Source organism: Sinocyclocheilus rhinocerous, unplaced genomic scaffold (genome assembly GCF_001515625.1).
Source record: "Sinocyclocheilus rhinocerous isolate Xijiao unplaced genomic scaffold, SAMN03320098_v1.1 scaffold427, whole genome shotgun sequence".
Classification (NCBI taxonomy): domain Eukaryota; kingdom Metazoa; phylum Chordata; class Actinopteri; order Cypriniformes; family Cyprinidae; genus Sinocyclocheilus; species Sinocyclocheilus rhinocerous.
This window is the reverse complement of record NW_015662011.1, coordinates 350,801-374,684: the sequence shown is the minus strand read 5'-3', so window position 1 is coordinate 374,684 and position 23,884 is coordinate 350,801. Positions and strand designations below refer to the sequence as shown.

General features: G+C 37.0%; 2 protein-coding genes across 3 annotated transcripts in view; both read left to right on the top strand.

Moving 5' to 3' along the window:
• Window positions 1-15,044, top strand: part of hs6st1a (heparan sulfate 6-O-sulfotransferase 1a) — a 145,568-nt gene extending 130,524 nt beyond the window's left edge. The window contains exon 2 of the mRNA XM_016537177.1: window positions 12,014-15,044. Coding sequence (XP_016392663.1) covers window positions 12,014-12,734 — 721 coding nt within the window. The 3' untranslated portion in view covers window positions 12,735-15,044. The remainder of the gene's footprint in view (window positions 1-12,013) is intronic.
• A 5,075-nt stretch (window positions 15,045-20,119) lies between these two features.
• LOC107727334 (UDP-glucose:glycoprotein glucosyltransferase 1-like) overlaps window positions 20,120-23,884 on the top strand; it is a 28,383-nt gene continuing 24,618 nt past the window's right edge. Inside the window, exons 1-9 of one of the 2 annotated variants that reach the window (XM_016537179.1) lie at window positions 20,120-20,168; window positions 21,018-21,156; window positions 21,257-21,336; window positions 21,984-22,114; window positions 22,211-22,323; window positions 22,998-23,172; window positions 23,280-23,376; window positions 23,491-23,572; window positions 23,684-23,784. In XM_016537179.1, coding sequence (XP_016392665.1) covers window positions 20,132-20,168; window positions 21,018-21,156; window positions 21,257-21,336; window positions 21,984-22,114; window positions 22,211-22,323; window positions 22,998-23,172; window positions 23,280-23,376; window positions 23,491-23,572; window positions 23,684-23,784 — 955 coding nt within the window. In that variant the 5' untranslated portion in view covers window positions 20,120-20,131. Of the gene's footprint in view, window positions 20,169-20,764; window positions 20,784-21,017; window positions 21,157-21,256; window positions 21,337-21,983; window positions 22,115-22,210; window positions 22,324-22,997; window positions 23,173-23,279; window positions 23,377-23,490; window positions 23,573-23,683; window positions 23,785-23,884 lie in introns of those variants that run through there. The other variant, XM_016537178.1, reaches the window with a different exon arrangement.

Sequence of the window (23,884 nt, the reverse complement as noted above, 5' to 3'; positions counted from 1 at the left end):
ATATATATATATATATATATATATATACATTAGATATAATAATATATATAAGGCTACATATATTTGATAAAAAATACAGTAAAAACAGTATTATTGTTATTGTTTTCTATTTTAATACATTTAAAAATGTAATTTATTCCTGTCCATTACTTCAGTCTTAAGTGTCAAATTATCCTTTAGAGATTATTCTGATATGGAGAAGCATTTCTTGTTATCAATGTTGAAAGCTTAATATTTTAATATTAATATGCTCCTTAATATTTTTTTGGAAACTGTGTACTTTTTTAGGGATTTTTTGATGAATAGAAAGTTCAAAAGAACAGCATTTATTTGAAATGTATATCTTTTGTAACATTAACAATATCTTTACTGGCACTTTTGATCATTTTAATTATAATTGTTTTTTTTTCTTAATGACACCAAACTTCTGAACAGTAGTGTATTTTTTATATTCTGAACCTTTTTTTTTCACTTTTAAAAAAAGTTGGTCTTCGGTATTATATTGGCAGAGGATGAACCACGTTTTAAATACTGCAGATTATTTTGAGGAAAAGAAAAGTAAAGTCCAGCAAGAAAGAATTCCAACTGCTTTGACATTGCTATTCAAACCATAATGAGTTTCCGGCTGTGTTTAGTTGTAAGACAATTGAAGCATGGTTTATTTTCCTTACATTTTTTGTCATGAATTCAAACTCTCTGTAGTGTGCGTTTGTTTGAAGATTGTGAATCCTGATCCCTGTGGCGACAGCAGTTCGGAAAGACTTCTTAACAACTCTGGAATATTTGGCAGTCAGCAGGACGTTTACATTGAGCTGAACTCACAGTTGCTTCCATTCAAAACATTCCACTGGTCTGATGCAACATGGGTCAGTGTGAATGTGCTTGAGCCCTAGATACAGAAGTTTTCCCAGAATTCTGTGTCTGTGTGCATGTCATGGGTGTGTACGTGTGTATCCTACAGTTAATCTGTCTTAACTTGTCACTCTCTGATGTCATTCCTCTGAGCCAGAGGTTGAGGAGTTTGCGGCACAGCTGTGAGCCGTGATTTACTTCGTTGTGTTCGGCCAATAGAGCATCTGCATCATCAGTCACTGGGGTAAAAATATCAATACACCCAACCTGTTCAAACAAATCGCAGCACCGACTATATATATATATATATATATATACATTAGATATAATAATATATATAAGGCTACATATATTTGATAAAAAATACAGTAAAAACAGTATTATTGTTATTGTTTTCTATTTTAATACATTTAAAAATGTAATTTATTCCTGTCCATTACTTCAGTCTTAAGTGTCAAATTATCCTTTAGAGATTATTCTGATATGGAGAAGCATTTCTTGTTATCAATGTTGAAAGCTTAATATTTTAATATTAATATGCTCCTTAATATTTTTTTGGAAACTGTGTACTTTTTTAGGGATTTTTTGATGAATAGAAAGTTCAAAAGAACAGCATTTATTTGAAATGTATATCTTTTGTAACATTAACAATATCTTTACTGGCACTTTTGATCATTTTAATTATAATTTTTTTTTTTTCTTAATGACACCAAACTTCTGAACAGTAGTGTATTTTTTATATTCTGAACTTTTTTTTTTCACTTTTAAAAAAAGTTGGTCTTCGGTATTATATTGGCAGAGGATGAACCACGTTTTAAATACTGCAGATTATTTTGAGGAAAAGAAAAGTAAAGTCCAGCAAGAAAGAATTCCAACTGCTTTGACATTGCTATTCAAACCATAATGAGTTTCCGGCTGTGTTTAGTTGTAAGACAATTGAAGCATGGTTTATTTTCCTTACATTTTTTGTCATGAATTCAAACTCTCTGTAGTGTGCGTTTGTTTGAAGATTGTGAATCCTGATCCCTGTGGCGACAGCAGTTCGGAAAGACTTCTTAACAACTCTGGAATATTTGGCAGTCAGCAGGACGTTTACATTGAGCTGAACTCACAGTTGCTTCCATTCAAAACATTCCACTGGTCTGATGCAACATGGGTCAGTGTGAATGTGCTTGAGCCCTAGATACAGAAGTTTTCCCAGAATTCTGTGTCTGTGTGCATGTCATGGGTGTGTACGTGTGTATCCTACAGTTAATCTGTCTTAACTTGTCACTCTCTGATGTCATTCCTCTGAGCCAGAGGTTGAGGAGTTTGCGGCACAGCTGTGAGCCGTGATTTACTTCGTTGTGTTCGGCCAATAGAGCATCTGCATCATCAGTCACTGGGGTAAAAATATCAATACACCCAACCTGTTCAAACAAATCGCAGCGCTGACTAAAACACCATCCACCAGCCAACACTTATCAAGACCAGGTGCTCAGGAAACAGACCTAGAGTTGCGGTGTATCCAGGGTCCACAGTGAATATTTTGCCACACCTGCCAATAGTGAGTTAATTCATTGTGAACCTAGAGACAGGCTGTATATTTTTCCACAGTTGTTTTTTGGGAGGCTCAAAGTGAGGAATATTCCACCAGTTTTTATGGACTCTTATTTCTGCCATGGGATAAAAAACGGGGTGAAAATGTAATTGCTATTTTTTTTTTCTTGCTACTTCTCACTTTTCAGAATTGCAAGATATAATCAAATAATTCTGAGTTTTTTCCTCACAATTTGAGTTTACGTCACAATTCTAGCAATTTTTACTTTTTTCTTAAGAATTCTGTTTACATCTCACAATTCTGTTTTTTTATAAAAAGTTAACTCTTTATTTGACAATTGACCTTTCGCAGGGAGCTTGATTGACAGGCGATTTGACCATTCAGAATGCGGATATTATGTGCCGCCGCTGCTATCCGCCATCTTGCCCGACAGCTACGGCCGGTCTCCATAGAAATCCATGTTAAAACAGGGTAACTCTATCATTCTGTTGACAAAATCCCGTGAACTTCAATCCAATCGAGAGCTGTATATGCACATGTGTGTTCATCTGTTTTCAATGCAGCTAACCTCGCATCGATTCATGTCATCTTTTCCACTCATTAAACTATGACAGGTCCTCTACTGCAAAAAGACGGTCATTGCGACACTCTAAAGTGATGAAACTAGGGCGCCATGTGCTTTTTCAAACCATTTTCATAGGTTTCACATTATTGTTGGCTCGGAAAATATGTAAATGCACATGCCCAGTAGCCGCAGCTGTAACGTTATCCCTTCTAGCCTTAACCACAAATCAGACAGGAGATTAGATTAACTTCGGTGGACTTAAACTTGAAAAATGGTGTGTTCCGCGGTTGAATTAAAATACTTTCTGATGTTTATCCATGTTCATTTCGTGCTTTACGTAAATTTGAAAAGACGATCAGTTCACGTGTTTGAACTGAGGCAATACAGTGATCTGTCACGACACATTAAAGAGCCACAAAATGGTATTTATTGTTTGAATTTCTTTCAAAATGACAAAATTTGAAAGCTGAGAGTACTGAGACCTTGTTTCATACCAGAAGTAACCTTCTCTTTCGCTGTGTTGTCAGTTTCCTCTTTGCTCTGTGATGTAGCCTATTTTTCCCTGCGTGAGAACATGATGTGTAGCGTGAGAGAGGCAATGTTTGTCGGAGATGGCAACAGTGACTAAGGAGGGGCGGGTCTTTGCGAACAGTCAATTCTGACTTTTTATTCACAATTCTGAGTTTATATGGCAATTCTTACTTCCCACTTTCTAAGAATTGCAAGAAAAAAGTCTTGTGAGATATATACTCAGAAATAAACAAAAAGGTCTGAAGTGTGAGTCGCAATTACCTTTTTTAGAACTAAGGCAGCTGAAAAAGTTTAATGTTGAGCTCTATATGATGAGTTTGCCGGTACGATGTTACTAAGCTAAGCTAACAGCGTGCTACTCTAATAAATACAAAAATGCATAGCAGATGCAAATATTAGTTCAAATATTTAGTTTTATAGTTTTATTTTTATTTGATCTACTTTTGATCTAACGGGTTTCCAGCAACAAGCACTAAATGTACAATTTGTAGAAGTGAATTTCTGGACCAATCAGGTTTCAGATTTTACAGTGGGCGGGGTGTAATGAAACAGAAAGAGATGCCAGATAAGCAACAAAATGTCTTGTACTCATCATAGGGCAAACATTCGAATTTGAATCCTTAAAGAATACATTATCCCCCTGCCTTAGATTTAAACACAGTATCAGGTTTGGGACAGCATTCACAACGCTACTTTTCTCATTTCTGACTGGATAATCAGTATAGGGAATTCTGCCTATTGCAGTATGGTTATACTGACTGTATTTTCAGGCTTCAATCCAGAGAGACATGAAATAAAAGTCACAGACATGCTCTCAGGTTTGGGGTCAGGGGTTGGTTGAGTCGAAGAAGTGCCTGTTCCATCCTCAGGAGAACTCAAAAAAGCCTTTCCTCTCCAGACAGGAAAGCAACAGACGCTCTCTCATTGTACTCTCTGCATCTCTCTTAGACGCATATCTTTATGCAGTATCTCAGATTCCTATGACAGTTGTATTTGTATATGGGTTCTTGACATGATATTTACATGTATGCATTTATGCAAATATTATATATATATATTCTCTCCATTATATTTCCTAGGCTGTACCATTGTATCATTTCAGAGTGGAGAGAAATGTCTAGTTGTTTAGACATCGATAGTTTTCTTTTTACAGCACTTCACTGAAGTCCATTATCGTATTTGATTACAAACATTGAGAGTCTGAGTCTGAGTGAGAGAGATGGACGCAAGTGGTGGCTCTCAATCCGGAACGCTGCGCCGCCTCGTCCCCAGGGACAGACAGTGGCTAATCAATTTCAGACCAATGGGAGCTTCATTTACATCACAAAAGCTAATTATTGCAGCCTAATAAATCAGCACATCCTAATTAGCTCAGGGCTTGAGTTGGGACTGCCAGAAAGAGAGAGAGAGAGAGAGGGATGTAGAGAGAGAGATTTCTGCCCTGCAGTACAGAAACGTTTTCATACATGCTGTTATTACATATCCAGACAAGCCTGAGGTGAGCGACTTTGTTAAACCTACAGAGACAGAGCGAGAGCAGCTGACAAAAAAAGAAAAGATGTATGGATGAATGTTCTCTTGTTTTAATAACATTCCCAAAATCCCTTAAATTTTTCCACCCTTCAGGGCTTCGGTCTTGGAGAGGATGTGTAGAGGTCTGATTAAAGGCATCACTCATTTTGGTGTGTGTGTGTGTGTGTGTGTATGTGTGTGAACTTGGAAAACTGAATAAGTCCTGAGAGATACAGTAGCTGGGATTTCTGTATATGCTACAGTTCAAACGATTGGGTCAGTTCATTTTTTATTATTATTGAAAGAAATTAATCATTTTATTTAGCAGAGATGCAATAAATTGATCAAAAGTGTCAGTAAAGACAATGTTATAAAAAGATTATATATATTTTTAATTAAAATTATATATGTGTGTGTGTGTGTGTATATATATATATATATATATATATATATATATGATCCACCAGTTCATGTTTTGTCTCATGTGACAGACCATTATCTTGAGCATGACGCACTGAAGGACCGAATGGCCCTTAGCCATTTCCAAACCAAGTGACAGTTCAGAACTATACACATCATTAAACAGCTTCTTCTTAATCTAATCACAGTCTTCCTCACAGACATTAATTATCCCCAGCAGTGATTTTACATGCAGATCGGCTCTGGGATTGATTGTGTTTCAGTGGTAGAAGCATGTCCTCATATGGCGCATCTTATGACTTGTTATCGTCATGGGGTTTGGTACAGCTGAAGATGCAGTTTTCACTTTTACGAGGATTGGCGTTCGAGTTGACATGGCGGATAACACAGTGAAAGAGGTCAATAGATTTACATTTGCATTCATTTTCTAAGCAGGTTTTGAACTGAAGTGACTCGATCAGCAATAATCTGCATAAATCGCAATAATGGCAATTACCATGACAGGTCTCTGAGAAATAAGATGGGCTTCAGATGTTGGGTATGGTGATCCATGTTGAACTACTAAATTATGCTGCTAGTGAAGTGCTACCAAAACACATTTAGTTGCTAAAGTAGATTCCCTGAAGATGAGTACAGCATGTATTAATAGATTTTAATTAGAGGTGTTTGCTAAGGTAATCAGCACTGTTATAATTGCTCATACCTGTGGTTAGAGATTTGAACAAACATTTGACTCTAAGTATTCCACTTTGGAATAATGTTTTACACAGTGATGGACAATAAAGTGTATGTAATAGTTCCATAGATTTATATTGAAGAAGGGATCAGAACCATATTTAGGGACGTGGAATTGGGCTAGCATTCCACCTAGCATTCACTCAGATCATTTATTTTTGAGTTTCTCCATAGCATTCAAGTCCCTTATTACTTAACCAGGATGTGCTGATTTTATTTTTCTAGACTAGACTGTTTTAATGGTTAAATTAAATTGTATTAATCAAAAAGCATGTCTAATGAATTGAAATCATGAAATGTTCAATATTCAACAGCAATTTATTAAAAGTTGAACAAAAATTTAATTTTTAAGGCCCTATGAAACGTTTTTTTTTTTTTTCTTTTCTCAATTTCAGTTTTATTTTGACCACATGCTGTTTTCCATTCATTTTCTGGGTTCCATTTGAATGGTTTCATTAAATTTTGATAACCAAAAGCATCTCTATTTAATTGATTTTATACCAAATAATTTATTATTTTATTTATTTTTTCTTTCAGAAATACTGTGCTGTGTATTTACATTATTCTGCTAAATATAGGCCTATTCTGGTATTTATTTAAAAATAATGTTTCAATAATAACTTTATTAGCAGTAGTAGTACTACCATTACATTAAGTCATATTTTTCTGTCACAGTTTCTTCAAGTTAAACCAAACTTTTATTTTGAGGGGTTGCTGTGAAGAACTTTAAGTTTCTGTTTGTATATATGACGATAGTTTTACTCAAAAGAAACGGTAAAATGCTCATGAAGTGACTCTCAGAGCAGTTCTAGAGATTATGTTCATGTGTTCATGTACTCATATATTGAGGCGGCAGAGGCTGAAAACACGTACGCTTCAGTATGTGTGTAGTAAACGAAACTGCGCGTCTGCGCCATTCATTCACACAGAGACACGCAGAACATGCGTATTCATATTTAAATAGTATTTTTGCGGCTTAATGTTCATAGACGGTAATCAAAATCGCATTTTGATTGTAACCTTTTGATGTATCTATCCAAAATATTCCGTGACATTCCGTGTCATACAGTAAATTCCATTTTTATGACTGGATTGCGCCTTTGCCGCATCGTGGAAATCATGGGGCCTACTTAACTGTACCTGTTCTGGTACTTGTCTTTAACATGATTTGGCCACTGTAATGATGAAGTGAAGCAGTATGAGGTTGAGTGATGTAGAGCAAGGGTGTTTTGTGGTGAGTTGTGACTCTGCCGCACTGCTTCCCTCCAGGTGTTTGTTTTTGTGACTGAGGAAATTGCTCATAAATTTCAAATGACGCTTTGCAGAGAGACTCAGATTTCCCCAGATTCCCTCACAGTCAGATTTACGATACAGCAGAGAACTGGTGCTGATATTAATGGATAGCACCCGCATCCGCCTTCTCCCATTTGGGCACAAAAATACACACAAACAAATACACTACCATAGCAAGTGTTTAGGAAAATGATTTTATGATTGAAATAATTACTGCAGTCATACATTCTTCTTTTAGCTGAACAAATCATAGCTGCATTAAATCTATCACGTTTATTGAATTACCCTCCCAAATGATGCTCCAGTATTTTTGTCTCTTCAGTGGCGATGACACATGACATTGATGATGTGCAATTTGTAACCAGTCCCTATATATTATAAATATAATATATAAATATAGAAAGAGTATATATTGTAGGTCCCTGCAGTATGTGTGTATGTGGTGGTGTGACCCTGATTTTGCTGTTTTTCCGTGGATATGCAGGAAGGACCTTGCTACAGGAAAAGTCTTGTTTAGTTTGCGTGTGGTGTCATGATATGCTTGTGCCAGCAATTTTCTGTCATTTTTCCCTGTTGCACTACTAGGACAATGACAATGACCCCGACCCATCATTATCCTTTCCCCTCTTTTCTTGCTCTAATTGCCTCTCTACTCTGTTTCTCACATATTGGGCCTAAACAGTTTCAAAATATATTATTGTGATTTTTGTCGTTCTACTTTCTTAAAACAGTCTAGCTGGTTTGGTTTCCTTTTTTTTTTCTTTTTTTTTTTTCTTTCTTTTTTTTTTGATAATTCATACATTTTAAATAAAAAAATCTTTTGAAATGGAAAATAGAAATCAAATCAACATATTTTGATTTTTCTTTATTTTTATTAAAAAAAATTAAGAAGAAGAAGAATTATTTATTTATTTACGTACTTAGGCTTCTTACTTTATTATATATTATAATTTTTTGTGTACATCTATCTATCTATCTATCTATCTATCTATCTATCTAATAGGCATTATTATTTCAAAAGTATTAAGTATAAAATAGTAAAATAGCCATCAAAGCTTTCCCTGTCTCTTCTCTGTTTCTTACATGTAGTTTCTACACCAGTCTAGCTGATTAGTTTCCCTTAGAAATCCTGCTTGAGTGGAGTGTAGTTAAATGTGACTGATACCGAGGCTCTAAATTTGTGTTTAATGGTAGCATATGCAAGCACATCTTAGTTACACAAAGATCCTTGAGAATTCTGTGTATATCACCACCGAGTGGCCGTGATGTGAACTGCATGTTAGTAAGCCGCTCACGAGCCAGCGATGCCCCAGAGGAGTGTGGCTTTAGACGTAGACCAGTATGACATTAAACATTTTTTTTTTAAATAAAATAAATTATTATTATTATTATTATTTCTAAAAAAAATAAACAAAAAAAAAACTGTATTGTTGTTCAACATGATTCAAGATCCAGTCTTTTACTGCTGTCTGTTTTCTTATTTTTTCTGGTCCTTTTTTGCATGCTTTTCCAACTCTGTCATCTGTCTGGGACAGATCTGTGTATGAACAGACATCACACGATGACAGCTGAAAGCTAACAGAACAAGAATAGAGTGACGTTCACAAAGAAAGAGTGTGTTGGAAGTGTGTTCAACACTGTCTTCTCCACAGGAGTGGCTCTGACACACTGTAGGATATCGAACCGTGTGTGAGAGAATAAACACTGAATCTTTGAGCAGAAGTCACAAGTGCCAGACAGTAGTGATGGAGTGTTTATAAATGTGAAGATTGTTTGTTGCGAAAAAATACTGATAGAAAAATAATAATAATAAAAAAATTAATCTGACTTTTGTTTTCAACCTAGGGTGTAATAAATTGAAGCAACAAAGGCTTTTGTTCTTTACATTTAACCTAGGGGTCAAAGTTGTGCATGTACTTTAACTCTGAATATTATTTCATTATCTTAATATATGCAACTTCAAGGATGTTTAGATGTTTTGTATAGAAAACACTTTGAGGATACTGATTAGAAATAGGGATTTGTGTTTGAAAGAGATTTTTTTGCCTGTGTGTTTACCCTCAGGGTCATCACTGTGCATAATGCTCATAGCTTAGCTTGAATTTAACACAATACTACTTTAATATCTTATGGCAATGTTATTTTAAGCATATTTAAAGATGTTTTTACTAGAAAACAAACTGAATGTACTACTGATGAATTAGTTGAATTTTCTGTTCATTTACCCTCAGGATCAGTGCTGTACATAATGTGTGAGCTTCTGGTTGACTTGTTGCCGTTTTCAGTCCTGTCTTTCACAGATGAATACATTTATGCATCTCCAGCAGAGCTGTTAAAATAAATAAGTCCCCGCCGTTCGCTACACTAATGTCTGATTCATTCTGCACCACGTACGCTCAAGTGCACAAGAGGGACGCATCCAAGAATTCACTAATTTGGTGTTGGAGTGCAGGTTCAGAATGGAAGAGAGGTGTTGTGGGACATGTTATGCTCTTTTCATCTGCATTATGAAGTCTCACTGAAGCATATCAGAATCAAGAGCTCTACAGTTCACTTCCCCTTTACGACTGGTTTCCGCTGAAATTATTTTTAAGCTGGAGGCGAGGATATTATAATTCTTACCTACCAGTAAAAGATTACCATGAGGCTGCTGTTGGTCCTTTACTGCAATACAGATATTTATGATGTGAATAATGTAGCTGGAGTTCAGGTTTATGAGAAAAAAATGTTTTACACACTTCTTGCGTTTTAATGAGCCAATAAAAACCCATAAAAAATGTCATGTGCAGAAAATGTTAAAGACACAGTCGTGTCAGCAATATTCTGTCCCAGCTGTTACAATTCAAAGTTATTTTCCTTGTAAGAATGTGCAAAACTAATCGACTAGTTAGTGGGCTGTCTAAACGATTAGTTGACTAGATTTTTTTATTTATTTATTTTTTTAAACCCTGGATAACTAACATATATTGAACAAGTAAATAACGGGAACATTGCTTATAGCAAATATTGGCAGTAATTTATATGAATTTTGTTGTTTTACAATTATTCAAATTTAGGTCCACATTATTGATGCATTCGAAAAGTTTTTTTTTTTCCTGTTACAAAAGGTTTCTGACAGAAATGTAAAAGCAGAAACATAAATGCATTTAATATTTTACCACCTTGTGGCCAATTCTCACAAAATTGGACAGTCAGCATCATGACAGTTAGTTACTGGCTTTTAGTTTGGCATGGAACGGAAATTGTCATCATATTTTCTTCTCTATTGTTCCATGTATCTGAGCGAAATGGCTTCTTGAACAAGAAAAAAATATAAAACGGGGAAATGTACAAAGATTACAAAAAGACACATTGATTTAAAAAAATGTGCACAGTTAGATCTTTTATAATAAACACTGCAAAATTCAATTAAAAAACTGATTTCATGTTAACTTTGAGAAATTAGTTTTTTGTTTGCTGAATTTTGATTGACATTATTGTTCATTTGTATGATTGATAATGTACATCAAATGTTAATTTTTAAATGTTTCACAATTACATTTTTGCATAGTAATCATGAGGGTTTTTGTAGTTGTGGCACCCCCCCATGGGTGAAATTTGACATGTATCTTCAGAATGTTATGTTGTCTGTCTGTAAGAAGTTGTCTTAAAGGGATAGTTCACCCAAAAATGAAAATTCTGTCATTAATTACTCACCCTCATGTCGTGTCAAACCTGCAAGACCTTCGTTCATCTTCGGAACACAAATTAGGATATTTTTGATGGAATCTAAGAGATCTCTGACCCTCCATAGACAGCAAGGATATTACCACGATCAATGCACAGAAACGTAGTAAGGACATCGGTAAAATAGTCCATGTGACACCAGGGGTTCAACCGTAATTTTACGAAGTTCCGTGAATACTTGAAATGAGCGTTGTTTACGTTCAGCATGCGCGCGCAGTCTACTGAACGTAAACAATGCTCATTACATTTATTACGTTCTGGGGTACTCTCCAAAATGGCGGAAGACGGTAACTCGGGGAGAAGAATTGCTGAATAAATTATGTTAATATTGTTTTCTTTGCGCACAAAAAGTATTCTCGTAGCTTCGTAAAATTACGGTTGAACCCCTGATGTCACATGGATTATTTTACCGATGTCCTTACTACGTTTCTGTGCTTTGATCGTGGTAATATCATTGCTGTCTATGGAGGGTCAGAGATCTCTTAGATTCCATCATAAATATCTTAATTTGTGTTCCGAAGATGAACGAAGGTCTTACGGGTTTGGAACGACATGAGGGTGAGTAATTAACGACAGAATTTTCATTTTTGGGCGAATTAACACTTTAAGTTTCGACTTCCCTTTCAGAAGATATAGGTCAATTAGTCATTGTGAACCACACCAAAAAAATCTATTTGGTTATGTGTTAAAAACCATTCAAAAATTCAAAATTGTTTTGATGACACGTTTTCACGAGTGTCTCTAGATGATAAATACCAGATATCACCCGAAATGGACAAACTGGAAAAATTCCCTGTTTACCCATGTCCTAATAATTTCTGTTTCTTGTCATCCTACAGGAAGTTCTACTACATTACCCTGTTACGGGACCCCGTGTCTCGGTACCTAAGTGAGTGGAGACACGTCCAGCGCGGGGCCACGTGGAAAACCTCCCTGCACATGTGCGACGGGCGAACGCCGACACCAGAGGAGCTGCCCCCCTGCTACGAGGGCACCGATTGGTCGGGCTGCACATTACAACAGTTCATGGACTGTCCGTACAACCTGGCGAATAACCGACAGGTGCGCATGCTGGCCGACCTCAGCCTGGTGGGCTGCTACAACATGTCCTTTATCCCGGAGAAGAAGCGCGCGCAGGTGCTACTCGAGTCAGCCAAGAAGAACCTACGAGACATGGCCTTCTTCGGCTTGACCGAGTTTCAGCGCAAAACGCAGTACTTGTTCGAACGGACCTTCCACCTCAAGTTCATCCGGCCCTTCATGCAGTACAACAGCACGCGGGCCGCCGGCGTGGACCTGGACAACGACACGGTGCAGCGGATCGAGGAGCTCAACGACCTGGACATGCAGTTGTACGACTACGCCAGGGATCTTTTTCAGCAGCGCTACATGTACAAGCGACAACTCGAGCGAAGAGAGCAGCGCCTAAAGAACCAGCCCCTCTTCCACTTTCGTCGGGGGCCCAGCTCCGATCCTGCTTTCAGGGATGACGTGCCGGAGTCCGAGGCGTCCCGATTACCCACGGAGGACTACATGAATCACATCCTCAACCGCTGGTAGCAGTGCTGGGGGGAGGGGGATGGAAAATACAGGTTGACGAGGAGGAAAAGGCTGTGATCCCCAGGTCAAATCAAGCGGGAGAGGAGCACCGCGAACGAGAAAGAGACAGAACTTTAGTGCCACCATCAAATACGCCCCTCCCCCCATCTGTTGTGCTCCAGGATATCCTGCGGACGTCTCGGAGAGGAAGGACTCAAAATGCGGGATGCTCTTCGTCGCTACTGCGAAGACGGTCAGAAATGACTGACTAACTTAAAGCACTGAGCCTGAACTTAAAACTAAGAGGTGAAGACTTCTACTGGCACATTCGCCCACGGAAGGAAAAAAAAAAACATACATAAAAATTATCGGAATTATATTCACTGCAGATTTTAAAAGAATGAATCGAATGAAATTGTATAGAGGTATTTGCTTAAATGTCTGCTGCCATTTCAGCCATGAATTTGTGACGATAACGGTCTGTCTCTTTATTTTTTAGTTTGTTATGGTCTTATTTCTTTTAATTATTTTTAAAAGGGATTTTTCGTCCCTCAATGAGGTAAAACTCACAGCACTGAGACCAACAGAGCTGCCTAACACTTATTGGATGCAATTTATTAGCTTTTCATAATCAGTGAAGACTTGAAAAGGTGTGTTCTGTAGTCCTTTTTCGTGTGTATTTGCACGTCGGTTGCAAATTCCGATGGACGGACAGACAAAACGTGGACCATAGCCATTATTTAAGCTTTCAGCATACTGTATGCGAAAATCCCGTGAGCTAAGTGTACTAATATAACCTTACCGAATGTTAAGAGGCGTTTCGTTTGTCCGATCTGACAAATGTCTTGCGTGATGTTATTGGCCGACATGAATAACCCAATTTCTTGGTAGCTGAAGCGGGAACCTGGTGGAGATCCAAAGAGGAAACTGTGTCTTATTTTACACTTAGTAAGAATGGGCTCTGCGTTTCTAAGCGAAGTCGTGCACTCTAAATGCGATTGACTCGGTAATGACGCCTGTGTGTCAGTCAATAACAGGAGCGTCGTAGAGTTTGTGTGTAAGTGTGTGTGAAAGACAGAGCTTGTGAAACGCAAGAGCAGAATGAAGAAGCAGCAAACGCAGCCTTTATAAATGTCACCACCATTCCCAATTCCCAGAGACTACTTAATACTATTATTTAGTATGCGGGTGGATGGAGGATGACTGTGTGTGTTTGAGATTCTGAGCAGGATGACTGTTTTAAGTATGCAAGCATGTTTGGGTGTTACTTTTTTCTGTACGAATGTGTGCGAGTGTGAGTTTCAGAGTAAACAGTATGTGAATAAGGTATCAGGAAGAATTACCCCACTGGAAATGTGTCCTTTCTGTTTAACTGACTCTTAAGGTGTTATGATGGACGTTTTGACTTAATGCTCTGCAATGGGAATTTGTTTGCTCAGTAACCATAAAGACAGACTACTCTTCACTTACTGCATATTTAACCAAACCTAGAGTGTTATGTTATGTTATTCAGGAACAAACGTCTTCTCATGAACGATCCACATAACACATGTATGATCTCTATGAAGGCAGCCCTTTATTAATATCTTAATGCGATGCTGTCATTCCCTTCAGCTGATATGCTCTTAAAGGAAACCCTCAGTGGGTTGTAGTAATTGTTGGTCTCATTGCAAAATAGTTCGGTGACCAATTTCTCAGTCTTAATTCAACAATGGCATCCAGCCAATCAGAATAGAGTATTGGTGTGCTTTAAAAATGGTCACTGCATCCGACTGTCAAATGTTAGGCCAGAAACATACTCTATAGTCAAAACTCAAGGGGTCGACAGAGTCACCTTCAAATGTCTGTGCCATTAAACCGTTGTTATTCAGGTAACTAGCTATAGATGGTTTAACTTTGACTTAGCTAGATTCTCTTCAAACTGTTGCTCAGCCATGACGGTATAGTTGACCTGAAAGAGAAAACTATGCTAAAGCTTGCTATAGCGCCCCTTGTGGTAATGCTAAGAATGCAAAACACATCTGAGTTGCATTATCAATTGTATTCTGACTGTTTTCAGAACAGTCTCTAAAATGAAGCTATAGGGGCATTTGCATTCACCTACTCCTCTAGAGTGTGTTTCTGGACTTATGTGAGTCTAGCAAATCGACTTCAACTCTTAATGAAAGAATGTGTGTTTGTAAGCGTGCGAGAGCAGCACTAGCGAATCCCTGAGCTCTGCTCCCGGGTGCATTTATTCAACACATCCATATCATCTGCTCTGGGTATTTTTCTCATCATTTCAACAATGAATCGTCAAATACACCATTAAAAAAAGATTTCATTTTTATATAAACATGCCAGTGCTTCCTGTCTTTATTTTTAAGTGTCTCTAAGCTCACACAAGCACATTTAAGGTACAGTATATCATGGATTACTTTCTATTTTAATGTCTATGGGCATTGATTAATACAGACAGCAAGTTTGACTCTTCACTCGGTTTGTGAAAATGAATGAAAAAGTTTTAATAGTAATGCTTTTTAGTGGAAGCCTTGAAGGCATGTGAGCAGCATCATGAATAAAGGTGTAAAATATATGACTATTAAGTTTCCGAAGTACCATTACACTTAAATATTAAATGTCAAAAGAATGATTTGCCAGCCCTGTGTGTGCAAAGGCACAAAGTATGTCAAAAGATGGCCATCTTGAAAAATGTGGAACTACCCCAGGTTAAATGCCAAAGTACAATAACTTGAGAATTCGTGAGTATGATTATTATGCTTTCCTCTGTTTCCCCATATAATAATATATGTCTGGATTGATTTCATATAGAGTTGAATAAAATGCATTGCTAATAATTAGCATAAACTGTCACTTCCTGATGACACATTAAAAACCTGTTTAATTATTATGAATTAAAACAATTTTCCCAAGAAGACCTTTTGATTAAAGAAATGAAAATGTATATGTATGTATTGTATAAATATATTATTTTCTTTCTAATTAATTGCCATTTTTGTGGTTGTTTAACATGGAAAATTGGCAATGTTCATTCAAACTCCATTAATATGTGTGTATATATACCGTTCGAAGGTTTGGTATACATATACCAAATATATATATATACAAGGATACATTGCATTTATCAAAACTGACAATAAAAGTGATTTTTAAAGGCTCATGTGACACAAAAGACTAGGGTAATGGATGCTGAAAATTAAACTTTGCCATGACAGGAATTAATTACATTTTAAAATATATTAAGATAGAAAACAGTTATTTGAAATTCTAATAATATTTCACAGTATTACTGTATTAAAATACAATTTAGCTTGTGCATAAGAGACTTCTTTTGAAAAACTTAATATTACCGATCTTAAACTTTTAAGTGGAATTCTGATATTGTGATCATATGCAACTAATGTGATTTCCATTTTTTAAATATTGACAGTTCAATATACCAAGTCAAAAATGATGGATACATGAAAATGCACAGCAGGAATGACCCTTCGACCCCACACACACACACACATACACCAGCGCTGTCGTGAGCTCAAACAGAAAGCTGACAGACAGCATCACACACACACACACACACACAGCAGACATCAGCCGCTGAAGCCCAGGCTACGCTGCAGAAGCGGCTGACTCAGACGAGAGCGCTCTCCCTGGTAATTACAAAATACCTCCTGGCACGGATATCAAGACACGCTTCTTTGTCCTGTTGAATTGAACGGCAGAGAAGCAGCGTATCAGCAGCCATTATTGTCTGAAATGGATGGGGGTAATCACTCCGGCTCCTCTGAGTTCTGCAGGGGTAATGAATTGCCACACTGTGTCTCTTGGACAAGAGCCACGCCGAGAATCACTTGCACCCAGGCCATTGTTCTGCCAGGATATAATAAGAATTCCCAGTATGACAAATACAGTATATAGAGAAAAGATGAAGTCGCTGGGAGAAGAATTAGGAGAATTTCTATAGCTCTGCACAATAAGTATTGAACCTATAGATGACGAAGGGCTACAACATACTTTTGTTTTGAGCTTAACAATTAACCATTGGCCTCAGCAGCTTTTTGACTTCATTAAAACAAAAAGAGACCAAAATTATTCAAGCATGTTTCCATATTTTCAGGACTGGAGTGGACCAGTAATTTTAAAGTGATAGTTCACTCAAAAATGAAATTTACTTACCTGCACCTTGTTCCAAACTTGACTTTCTTTCTTCTGTGGAACACATTTTGTCACTTATAATGAAAGCCAGTAGGGTCCAATATTGTTTCAGACCCCCTTTAAACGTTTCTTTTACATTCCAAAGAAGAAAAAAGTCATACAGGTTTGAGTGAATATACATGATGGAAAAACTTTGTTTTTGTTGAACTGTCCTTTCAAGCACTATCTATCTATCTATCTATCTATCTATCTATATGTTGCAGTGTTATTTTAGTAACATTGATATATTATAGTTTTTGTTAGTATTTTAATTAGATTTTGTTTTTATTTTATTTTTTTCATTTTAGTTACATTTTAATAATTTTGTGTGTTTTCTAATTTTTATTAGTCATTTCATGTGTGTGTGTGTTTATTAGTAATTTATTAGTACCTACATAGTTTATTAGATTTAGTTAATAACTAAAAAACAAAATTTTATTTTAACTAAAAAACAATGCACGCACACACACACACACACACATATATATATATATATATATATATACATATACATACACACACACACATGCACACACATTTTAGATTAAATTATTTAGTAGTTATTTTAGGATTTTAACTTTTAATTGAAAGTTTTGCCTTGTCGCCTAGGTGAAATAAAATATGAAAATATGTTAACATTTTTATATACATTTTATTTATATCGATTATATATTCATATATTGAGTTAATGTTCATTTTATTTCACGAAAGTTTTTTTTTAATGGTTTTAGTTAATAATAATAACTCTGATCGGTTGAATACTAAATATTTGAATACTGAGGGGGCAACAGCACATCCCTCTCAACATCTAAAGCGGTTCCTGCCTGATTGTATCACAAAATTCAGCTCAAAGGACTTGATTCAAAACTCAGAGTAAATGAGGTTTTAGTGGCACTGATCTATAATCATTATAGTCATCAATTGCCGCTGTAATTTACGCTACGAGTGCTCTTCGCTTCTTAGCTTATGGCTGATTTGAATGCACAGAGGGGATGATGTGGAACTGACGTGGCCATTTCACCTTTTATGTGTGTGGTCCTTACTTGACTTTTAAAGGTGAGATATATCATTTAGCTCCGGGAAATATAAGTCAGTGCCATGGAAACATGATGTCACATCCTCGAAAAGCTTTCAAACTCGATTGTTATTCCTCTCGAAAACTGTTTCTCAAGTGTTTCTCCACAGCACTTCCTGAGGAATTTAGCGGCGAGAGTCGACATTAATTTTCTGGATCGTTCTCTGAAATTTTACAGTCGCACAGAATATTAAACTCAGTTCTGTATCAATCAAGCATGCTGTCATTTTCTCTCATTGTTGGCTTTGAAGGACTTCTGCAAATCGCCTCCTAATCAGGGTAATTGATATTTATGAGCAGCCCCCCTCGGATATAAAAGGTAGGCGCTCCGGCGGAAAGGTTAACAGCCACTGTGGCAAGAGGAGGGCGGCTTTGCACTAGAATTTTCTCTTTTCTGTCCACAGGCTAATGCATAATGGAGCCACCTTGACCCCATAAAGCACCCAGGGCTTCCTGTCCCCTCAGAAGCGCACTTCGACCTGTCACACTTGATCTACAGTTTAATTCGATGCCGGAGCATGCAATTTCTGCCACACCGTCACAGGTTGTGTGGCTCTACCACAAGAAAGGCCAATGGAAGCATGTATAAATATCCGGCTGAAACATCAAGCATGCCCTTGTCAGTTTGAGCTTGGGTGTTAATAGCCAAACAGATCCAGGGTGTCCAATCATGTCCAATATTGATAAACAGAGCATGGATTTTGACATCTGACCCAGCAGTGGCATTGAACTATTTCGCAGTATCAGAGCATCTCTGCAGGCTGTTTAATTCTCATGCTGATAGAAACAGGAAAAATAGGCAAATAATAAAAAGAGAATAGCCTAAGGCTTGGCAGCCATGTCTCATGATGCTGTGCAATTAGTCTTTTGTTTGATGTAGTAGAATTCTGGTAATAAAAAATCTTCCCAATTAAAGTTTCCGATTTTTGTTAACAGCCTGAAAGCATCATCTGTAACGCAAGATAAAGATGTAAAATACAACTTTATGAATCCCAAGAGGGCAACGTATCATATTAAAGTCTAGATGGATATTTCCTCTGACAAGATGATTGAGAATCAAATATTCACAATGAGAGTCTTGTGTTACTTCATAAAACCAAACATGCCAATTTTAAAAGTTTGCAACTGAGTGGATTGAAAACATAAAGCCCTATCTTTTTTAAATGAAGATCAAAATCCATTATATATTAAGCATCATTGTTTGAATTATAGCTTCTCTTTATTGTCCTGGTTTGAATGTGCCATGCAGTGGTGGGAAATTAAAGGGGTCAATTATAGGTGAAACCAACTCATTCAACCCCTATGTTTAGGCTAAATATTACCATGGGACATTGAGTTAGGCCTACTACTTGTCATTTAGGTGTGTTAAAGTTAATGAGTTACATGGCAGATCCCGATTTTGTAATTTAATGGAACGAACTGTCTATTAATGAGATTACTTTTCCGTTATAAAAGATACAATGTAAGTGTAACTCTGTTCTACCACATAATGTGTTCAGTAGAAACAGTACATGGGTACAATTTACAGTTGGCTAAATGTGTAGGCTAATTGACAAAAAAAGTTAATTTAAAAATAAATTTACAGTATATTTTTGAAAATAATTTTACACAAATTAAGCAAATATAAGCTTGAATATTCATGGAATCTACCCAAAGACAATAAACACCATATATGGCTTACCTATAGAAATGTATTACACTGAGGTCGCTGTAAAAAAAAAATTCAAAATAGAAGCAACATAAAAACAGGCATCATACTCAGTAGTGCTATGAAAAAAAAACCAAAAAAAAAAACCCAGAAAGATCTTGCAGTCAGATCGCATTATCACAACAAATCCAGTTTCCATTCTTTCCCTTTAAAATCTGAGTGAAAAGCTCCTGCGTGCTCTTCTTGAGCCAAAATGGCGAACTATGACCAATTAGCTGTCTAACACATAGCCTGTAAAAACATTGCATTATGTTGTTGTCTTTAATCAAATTCCTGACATTTTATAATCAATGCGATATTCTTTTTTAGTAATGCTGTTGTTAATGCGGCGCTTATAATATTATATGTGATTTTGCGTATACTTCAAGCTATATTTCTGGAAAGGCACAAAGAGCAGAGCCTACACACGAACCGTGGGATGGACTACACTTATACCGTGCAAACATGTCAACCCACGAAGCAGACTTAGAAGCCGGTGCTGGTATGGTTGCTTACTTTATTCTCAGCATAATTCTGTCGCGTTGCATTTATTTCAATGATAGTGTGTATGAATACGTCACTTAATGCATTTAGCCACTGGGATGAAGCAAATGTTTGTGATTAGTCATCCTTGCATAGTTATAAGGACTGCAAATGCGCTACACAGAGAAGTGAGCTCATATAAACGCTGGATTCTTCTTTTTAGATAATTTTCTGGTTATTGTGTTCTAAGAGTATTTGAATTCAGTCGCATCTCATTCTCATTACCTGTAAAAATCGAATTCCAATCCTTCGCATTATGATTAACGTTATATAAGACATATACTACTTGTTTTTACTTAGTGCATTTAAATTCGGTCTGAGTGCCAGTTAGATGCCATAAAAAATTAATTCATCCTCCTAAAATATGCTTTGAAAGATTTTGTTATAATGCAGGAAGTTAATAAGAACCCGGAACTCCTGCTCGACGAGAACGCTGATTGGATGAAGCTAATCTTAATGTCCACGATGAGTGCTCTGATTGGCTGAGAGTCAGGTCGCGCTGTCCTCTTCAAGCTGTCAAATGAAGACAAATACAAACAATGCAGAAACGTATGAAGACTGTCTGATCACCTGTGTAATATATATTTACGCGTTTTATGGTTATAATTTGCAATTATTTTATGTCAGTTTGTTCTAATTTGATGTAGATAAAAAGAGGACAGTTTCAACGTTTGTTTCACTTTCTTTTTGAAATGTTTAACCTATATATAGCTATGGTTTAACCACTCCAGCTTTTTTAGAATTAGTGGTGTACCATTACCAGTGAGTCCCGTCCTCAAGCAGAGACTAAACTGTTTTATTTTCTCAGGCTTTTGTGGGAAAATGTGGATGTTGTGTGCTGCACTGCTGGCTCTGGGCTCTGTCCAATGTTTCAGTAGGGACTCAAAAGCTGTCACAACAACACTGACCACTAAATGGCCCTCTACACCACTCCTGCTGGAGGCCAGGTTAGCTTGCCTTGAACACACGATGATGACAGCATGTTTAATATATAGTTTTATGCTACACTTTACTAATAATAAAAGATGCCTTTATACTGTTCTACAGTGAGTTCCTTGCTGAAGAGAGTCAGGACAAATTCTGGGACTTTGTGGAAGCCAATCAAAATATTGAAAGTGACCATGATGGTAATAATTTGATCTGAATCCCATCTTTTACTTTCACCTTTTAGACATGCTGAGGCTTGTCAACTTGTTTGCTTATTTTTACGAAGCTGTTACCCTTTGTATTTAAGAAAACGCTGTTGTATTGAATATCATATATTAAAAGTCAAAGGGGAAGTTGTGGCCTAATGGTTAGAGAGTTGGACTCGTAACCCAAAGGTTGCGGGTTCGAGTCTCGTACCGGCAGGGATTGTAGGTGGGGGGGAGTGAATGTACAGCGCTCTCTCCCACCCTCAATACCACGACTGAGGTGCCCTTGAGCAAGGCACCGAACCCCCAACTGCTCCCCGGGCGCCGCAACAAAAAATGGCTGCCCACGCGGTGTGTGTGTGTTCACTGCTGTGTGTGTGTTCACTGCTGTGTGTGTGCACTTTGGATGGGATAAATGCAGAGCACTAATTCCGAGTATGGGTCACCATACTTGGCCACATGTCATTTCACTTTCACTTCAAAATAATGTATACTTTTATGCTGTGGTATGTTATGCAACAAAAATTAATGTCAAGTTACTTGCGGTTAATGAAGATAGTTCCAATAGCACCAGTATTTGTGTCGATGCTCTTGACATGCTGTTGGCCAATCAGATTACCAGACTGTTGTCCATATTTCAGACACGGATCTGGCATACTACGATCTGATCCTGAAGAGAGCCAGTGTGCTGCTGAGCCCAGTCCAGCTAAACCTGCTGAAGTTGGCTTTGTCTCTGAGGGCCTACTCATCCACCGTCCATTCCTTCCAGCAGGTGAGTAGGACCTCTCCACAGCTGTTTAATGTAAATGCAAAGTGAATCTGGAGAAATCATGTTTGACTCTGTTTGTTGGACTGTTTGTTTATGTAGATCGCCTCTAATGAGCCTCCTCCACCTGGCTGTAAAGCGTTCTTCAATATACATGGACAGACGTCTTGTGATACAGAAAGACTTAAAGTCATGCTGGATAATGCCGTAGAACGGTGAGTAAAAGCAAGACCTGTTGTAGCCTCCCCTCCAACATTAAGAAACATTATCCACTTTTTTTTTTGAATTAATTTACATTTCCCAATGTTCCCCAAAAATGGCACTTTTGCCACCAGTGAGTAAGCCTGGTGGAGTGACTCACAAAATCCATTTTTAAATAAGTACTCTCTTGGGTATGCATGAAAATGTTGCTAATCAGGACACAAACAGAAAGCAAATAAGGCATTTCAAATTTCAGTAATTAAATGTTTTTTGAAACTATGATGCCTCCACATAAACATATAAATAATTTAGCACAATAATCTAGCAATTTAGAATTTTGCATGTCTAACAGTTAGACTAACATCTAAATCTATGTAAAGAGGCTTTTTCATGTTGTATTATATGTATTGAGCATGCAGTTTTCATATCCCCTTTGATTAGAGACTACTTTTTTTTAAAAACTTAAAACACTTAAACACTTGAGTGCATTAAAACACTTAAATCCTACACTTTTCCTTATACAAATACATTTAAACTAAAGTATTGACAGTGTCAACAAACACAACCAAAACTTTGTAATGTTTTAGATTTTTTTCCCCACTTATTTATTTATTGTTTGTATTATTTATATATTGTTTTGTTTGCATTTAATGATTTTTGCATTATGTATTTATTTATTCATTTTCAGGCCCAAGCCTTACCTGTTCAAAGGCGATCACAAATTCCCCTCAGCCAATCCCGATGCACCGGTTGTGATACTTTATGCCGAGCTGGGCACCAAAGAATTCACCGGATTCCATCAGCTGATGCTGGCCAAAGCCAACAAAGGCTTGATCACTTACGTTTTACGCCACTTTCTGTCTGTGAGAATTAAACCTTTTAGTATTTTAATGATCATTTTCATTGTATTGAATCTCTTTATCTTTTCATCTTAAGATGAATAAGTCCATATGCTCTGTCACCCATGCAGAACCCCAGCAAAGGTAGAGTGCACCTGTCTGGATATGGAGTGGAACTGGCCATCAAAAACCAAGAGTACAAAGCCAAAGATGACACACAAGTTCAAGGTATGATTGCAGCCGAAAGTCTTTGTGTTGTGGCTTTGAAAGAAAGTTAGTATAATTTAAATACAGCTATCGTCTAATTAGCAAACTCATTTATCTTTTCTCCACTTTTCACAGCTGGAGCTGATATGAATGCCACTGTAATAGGTGAAAACGATCCTGTGGATGAAGTCCAGGGCTTTCTGTTTGGCAAACTCAAGTAATTTAAAACTCCATAAACATTAAAGATTGCTCTCCGTTGACTAAAATGCATCCCTGTGTTTGAAATTACATAACAGTATATCTTGATAGCATGTGTTGTATTTGTCAGGACCATTTATCCTGAACTTAAGGAACAGCTGAAGGAGCTCCGGAAGCATTTGATTGAGAGCACCAATGAGATGGCCCCACTTAAAGTCTGGCAGATGCAAGGTGAGTGTTGTTGAACTGGTGAAACTTCTGGCATTTATAAAATTGAAATTAAATGCTTGTTGGCTGCAGGTGTTTATATTGAAGTCCACAAGAGATGTGT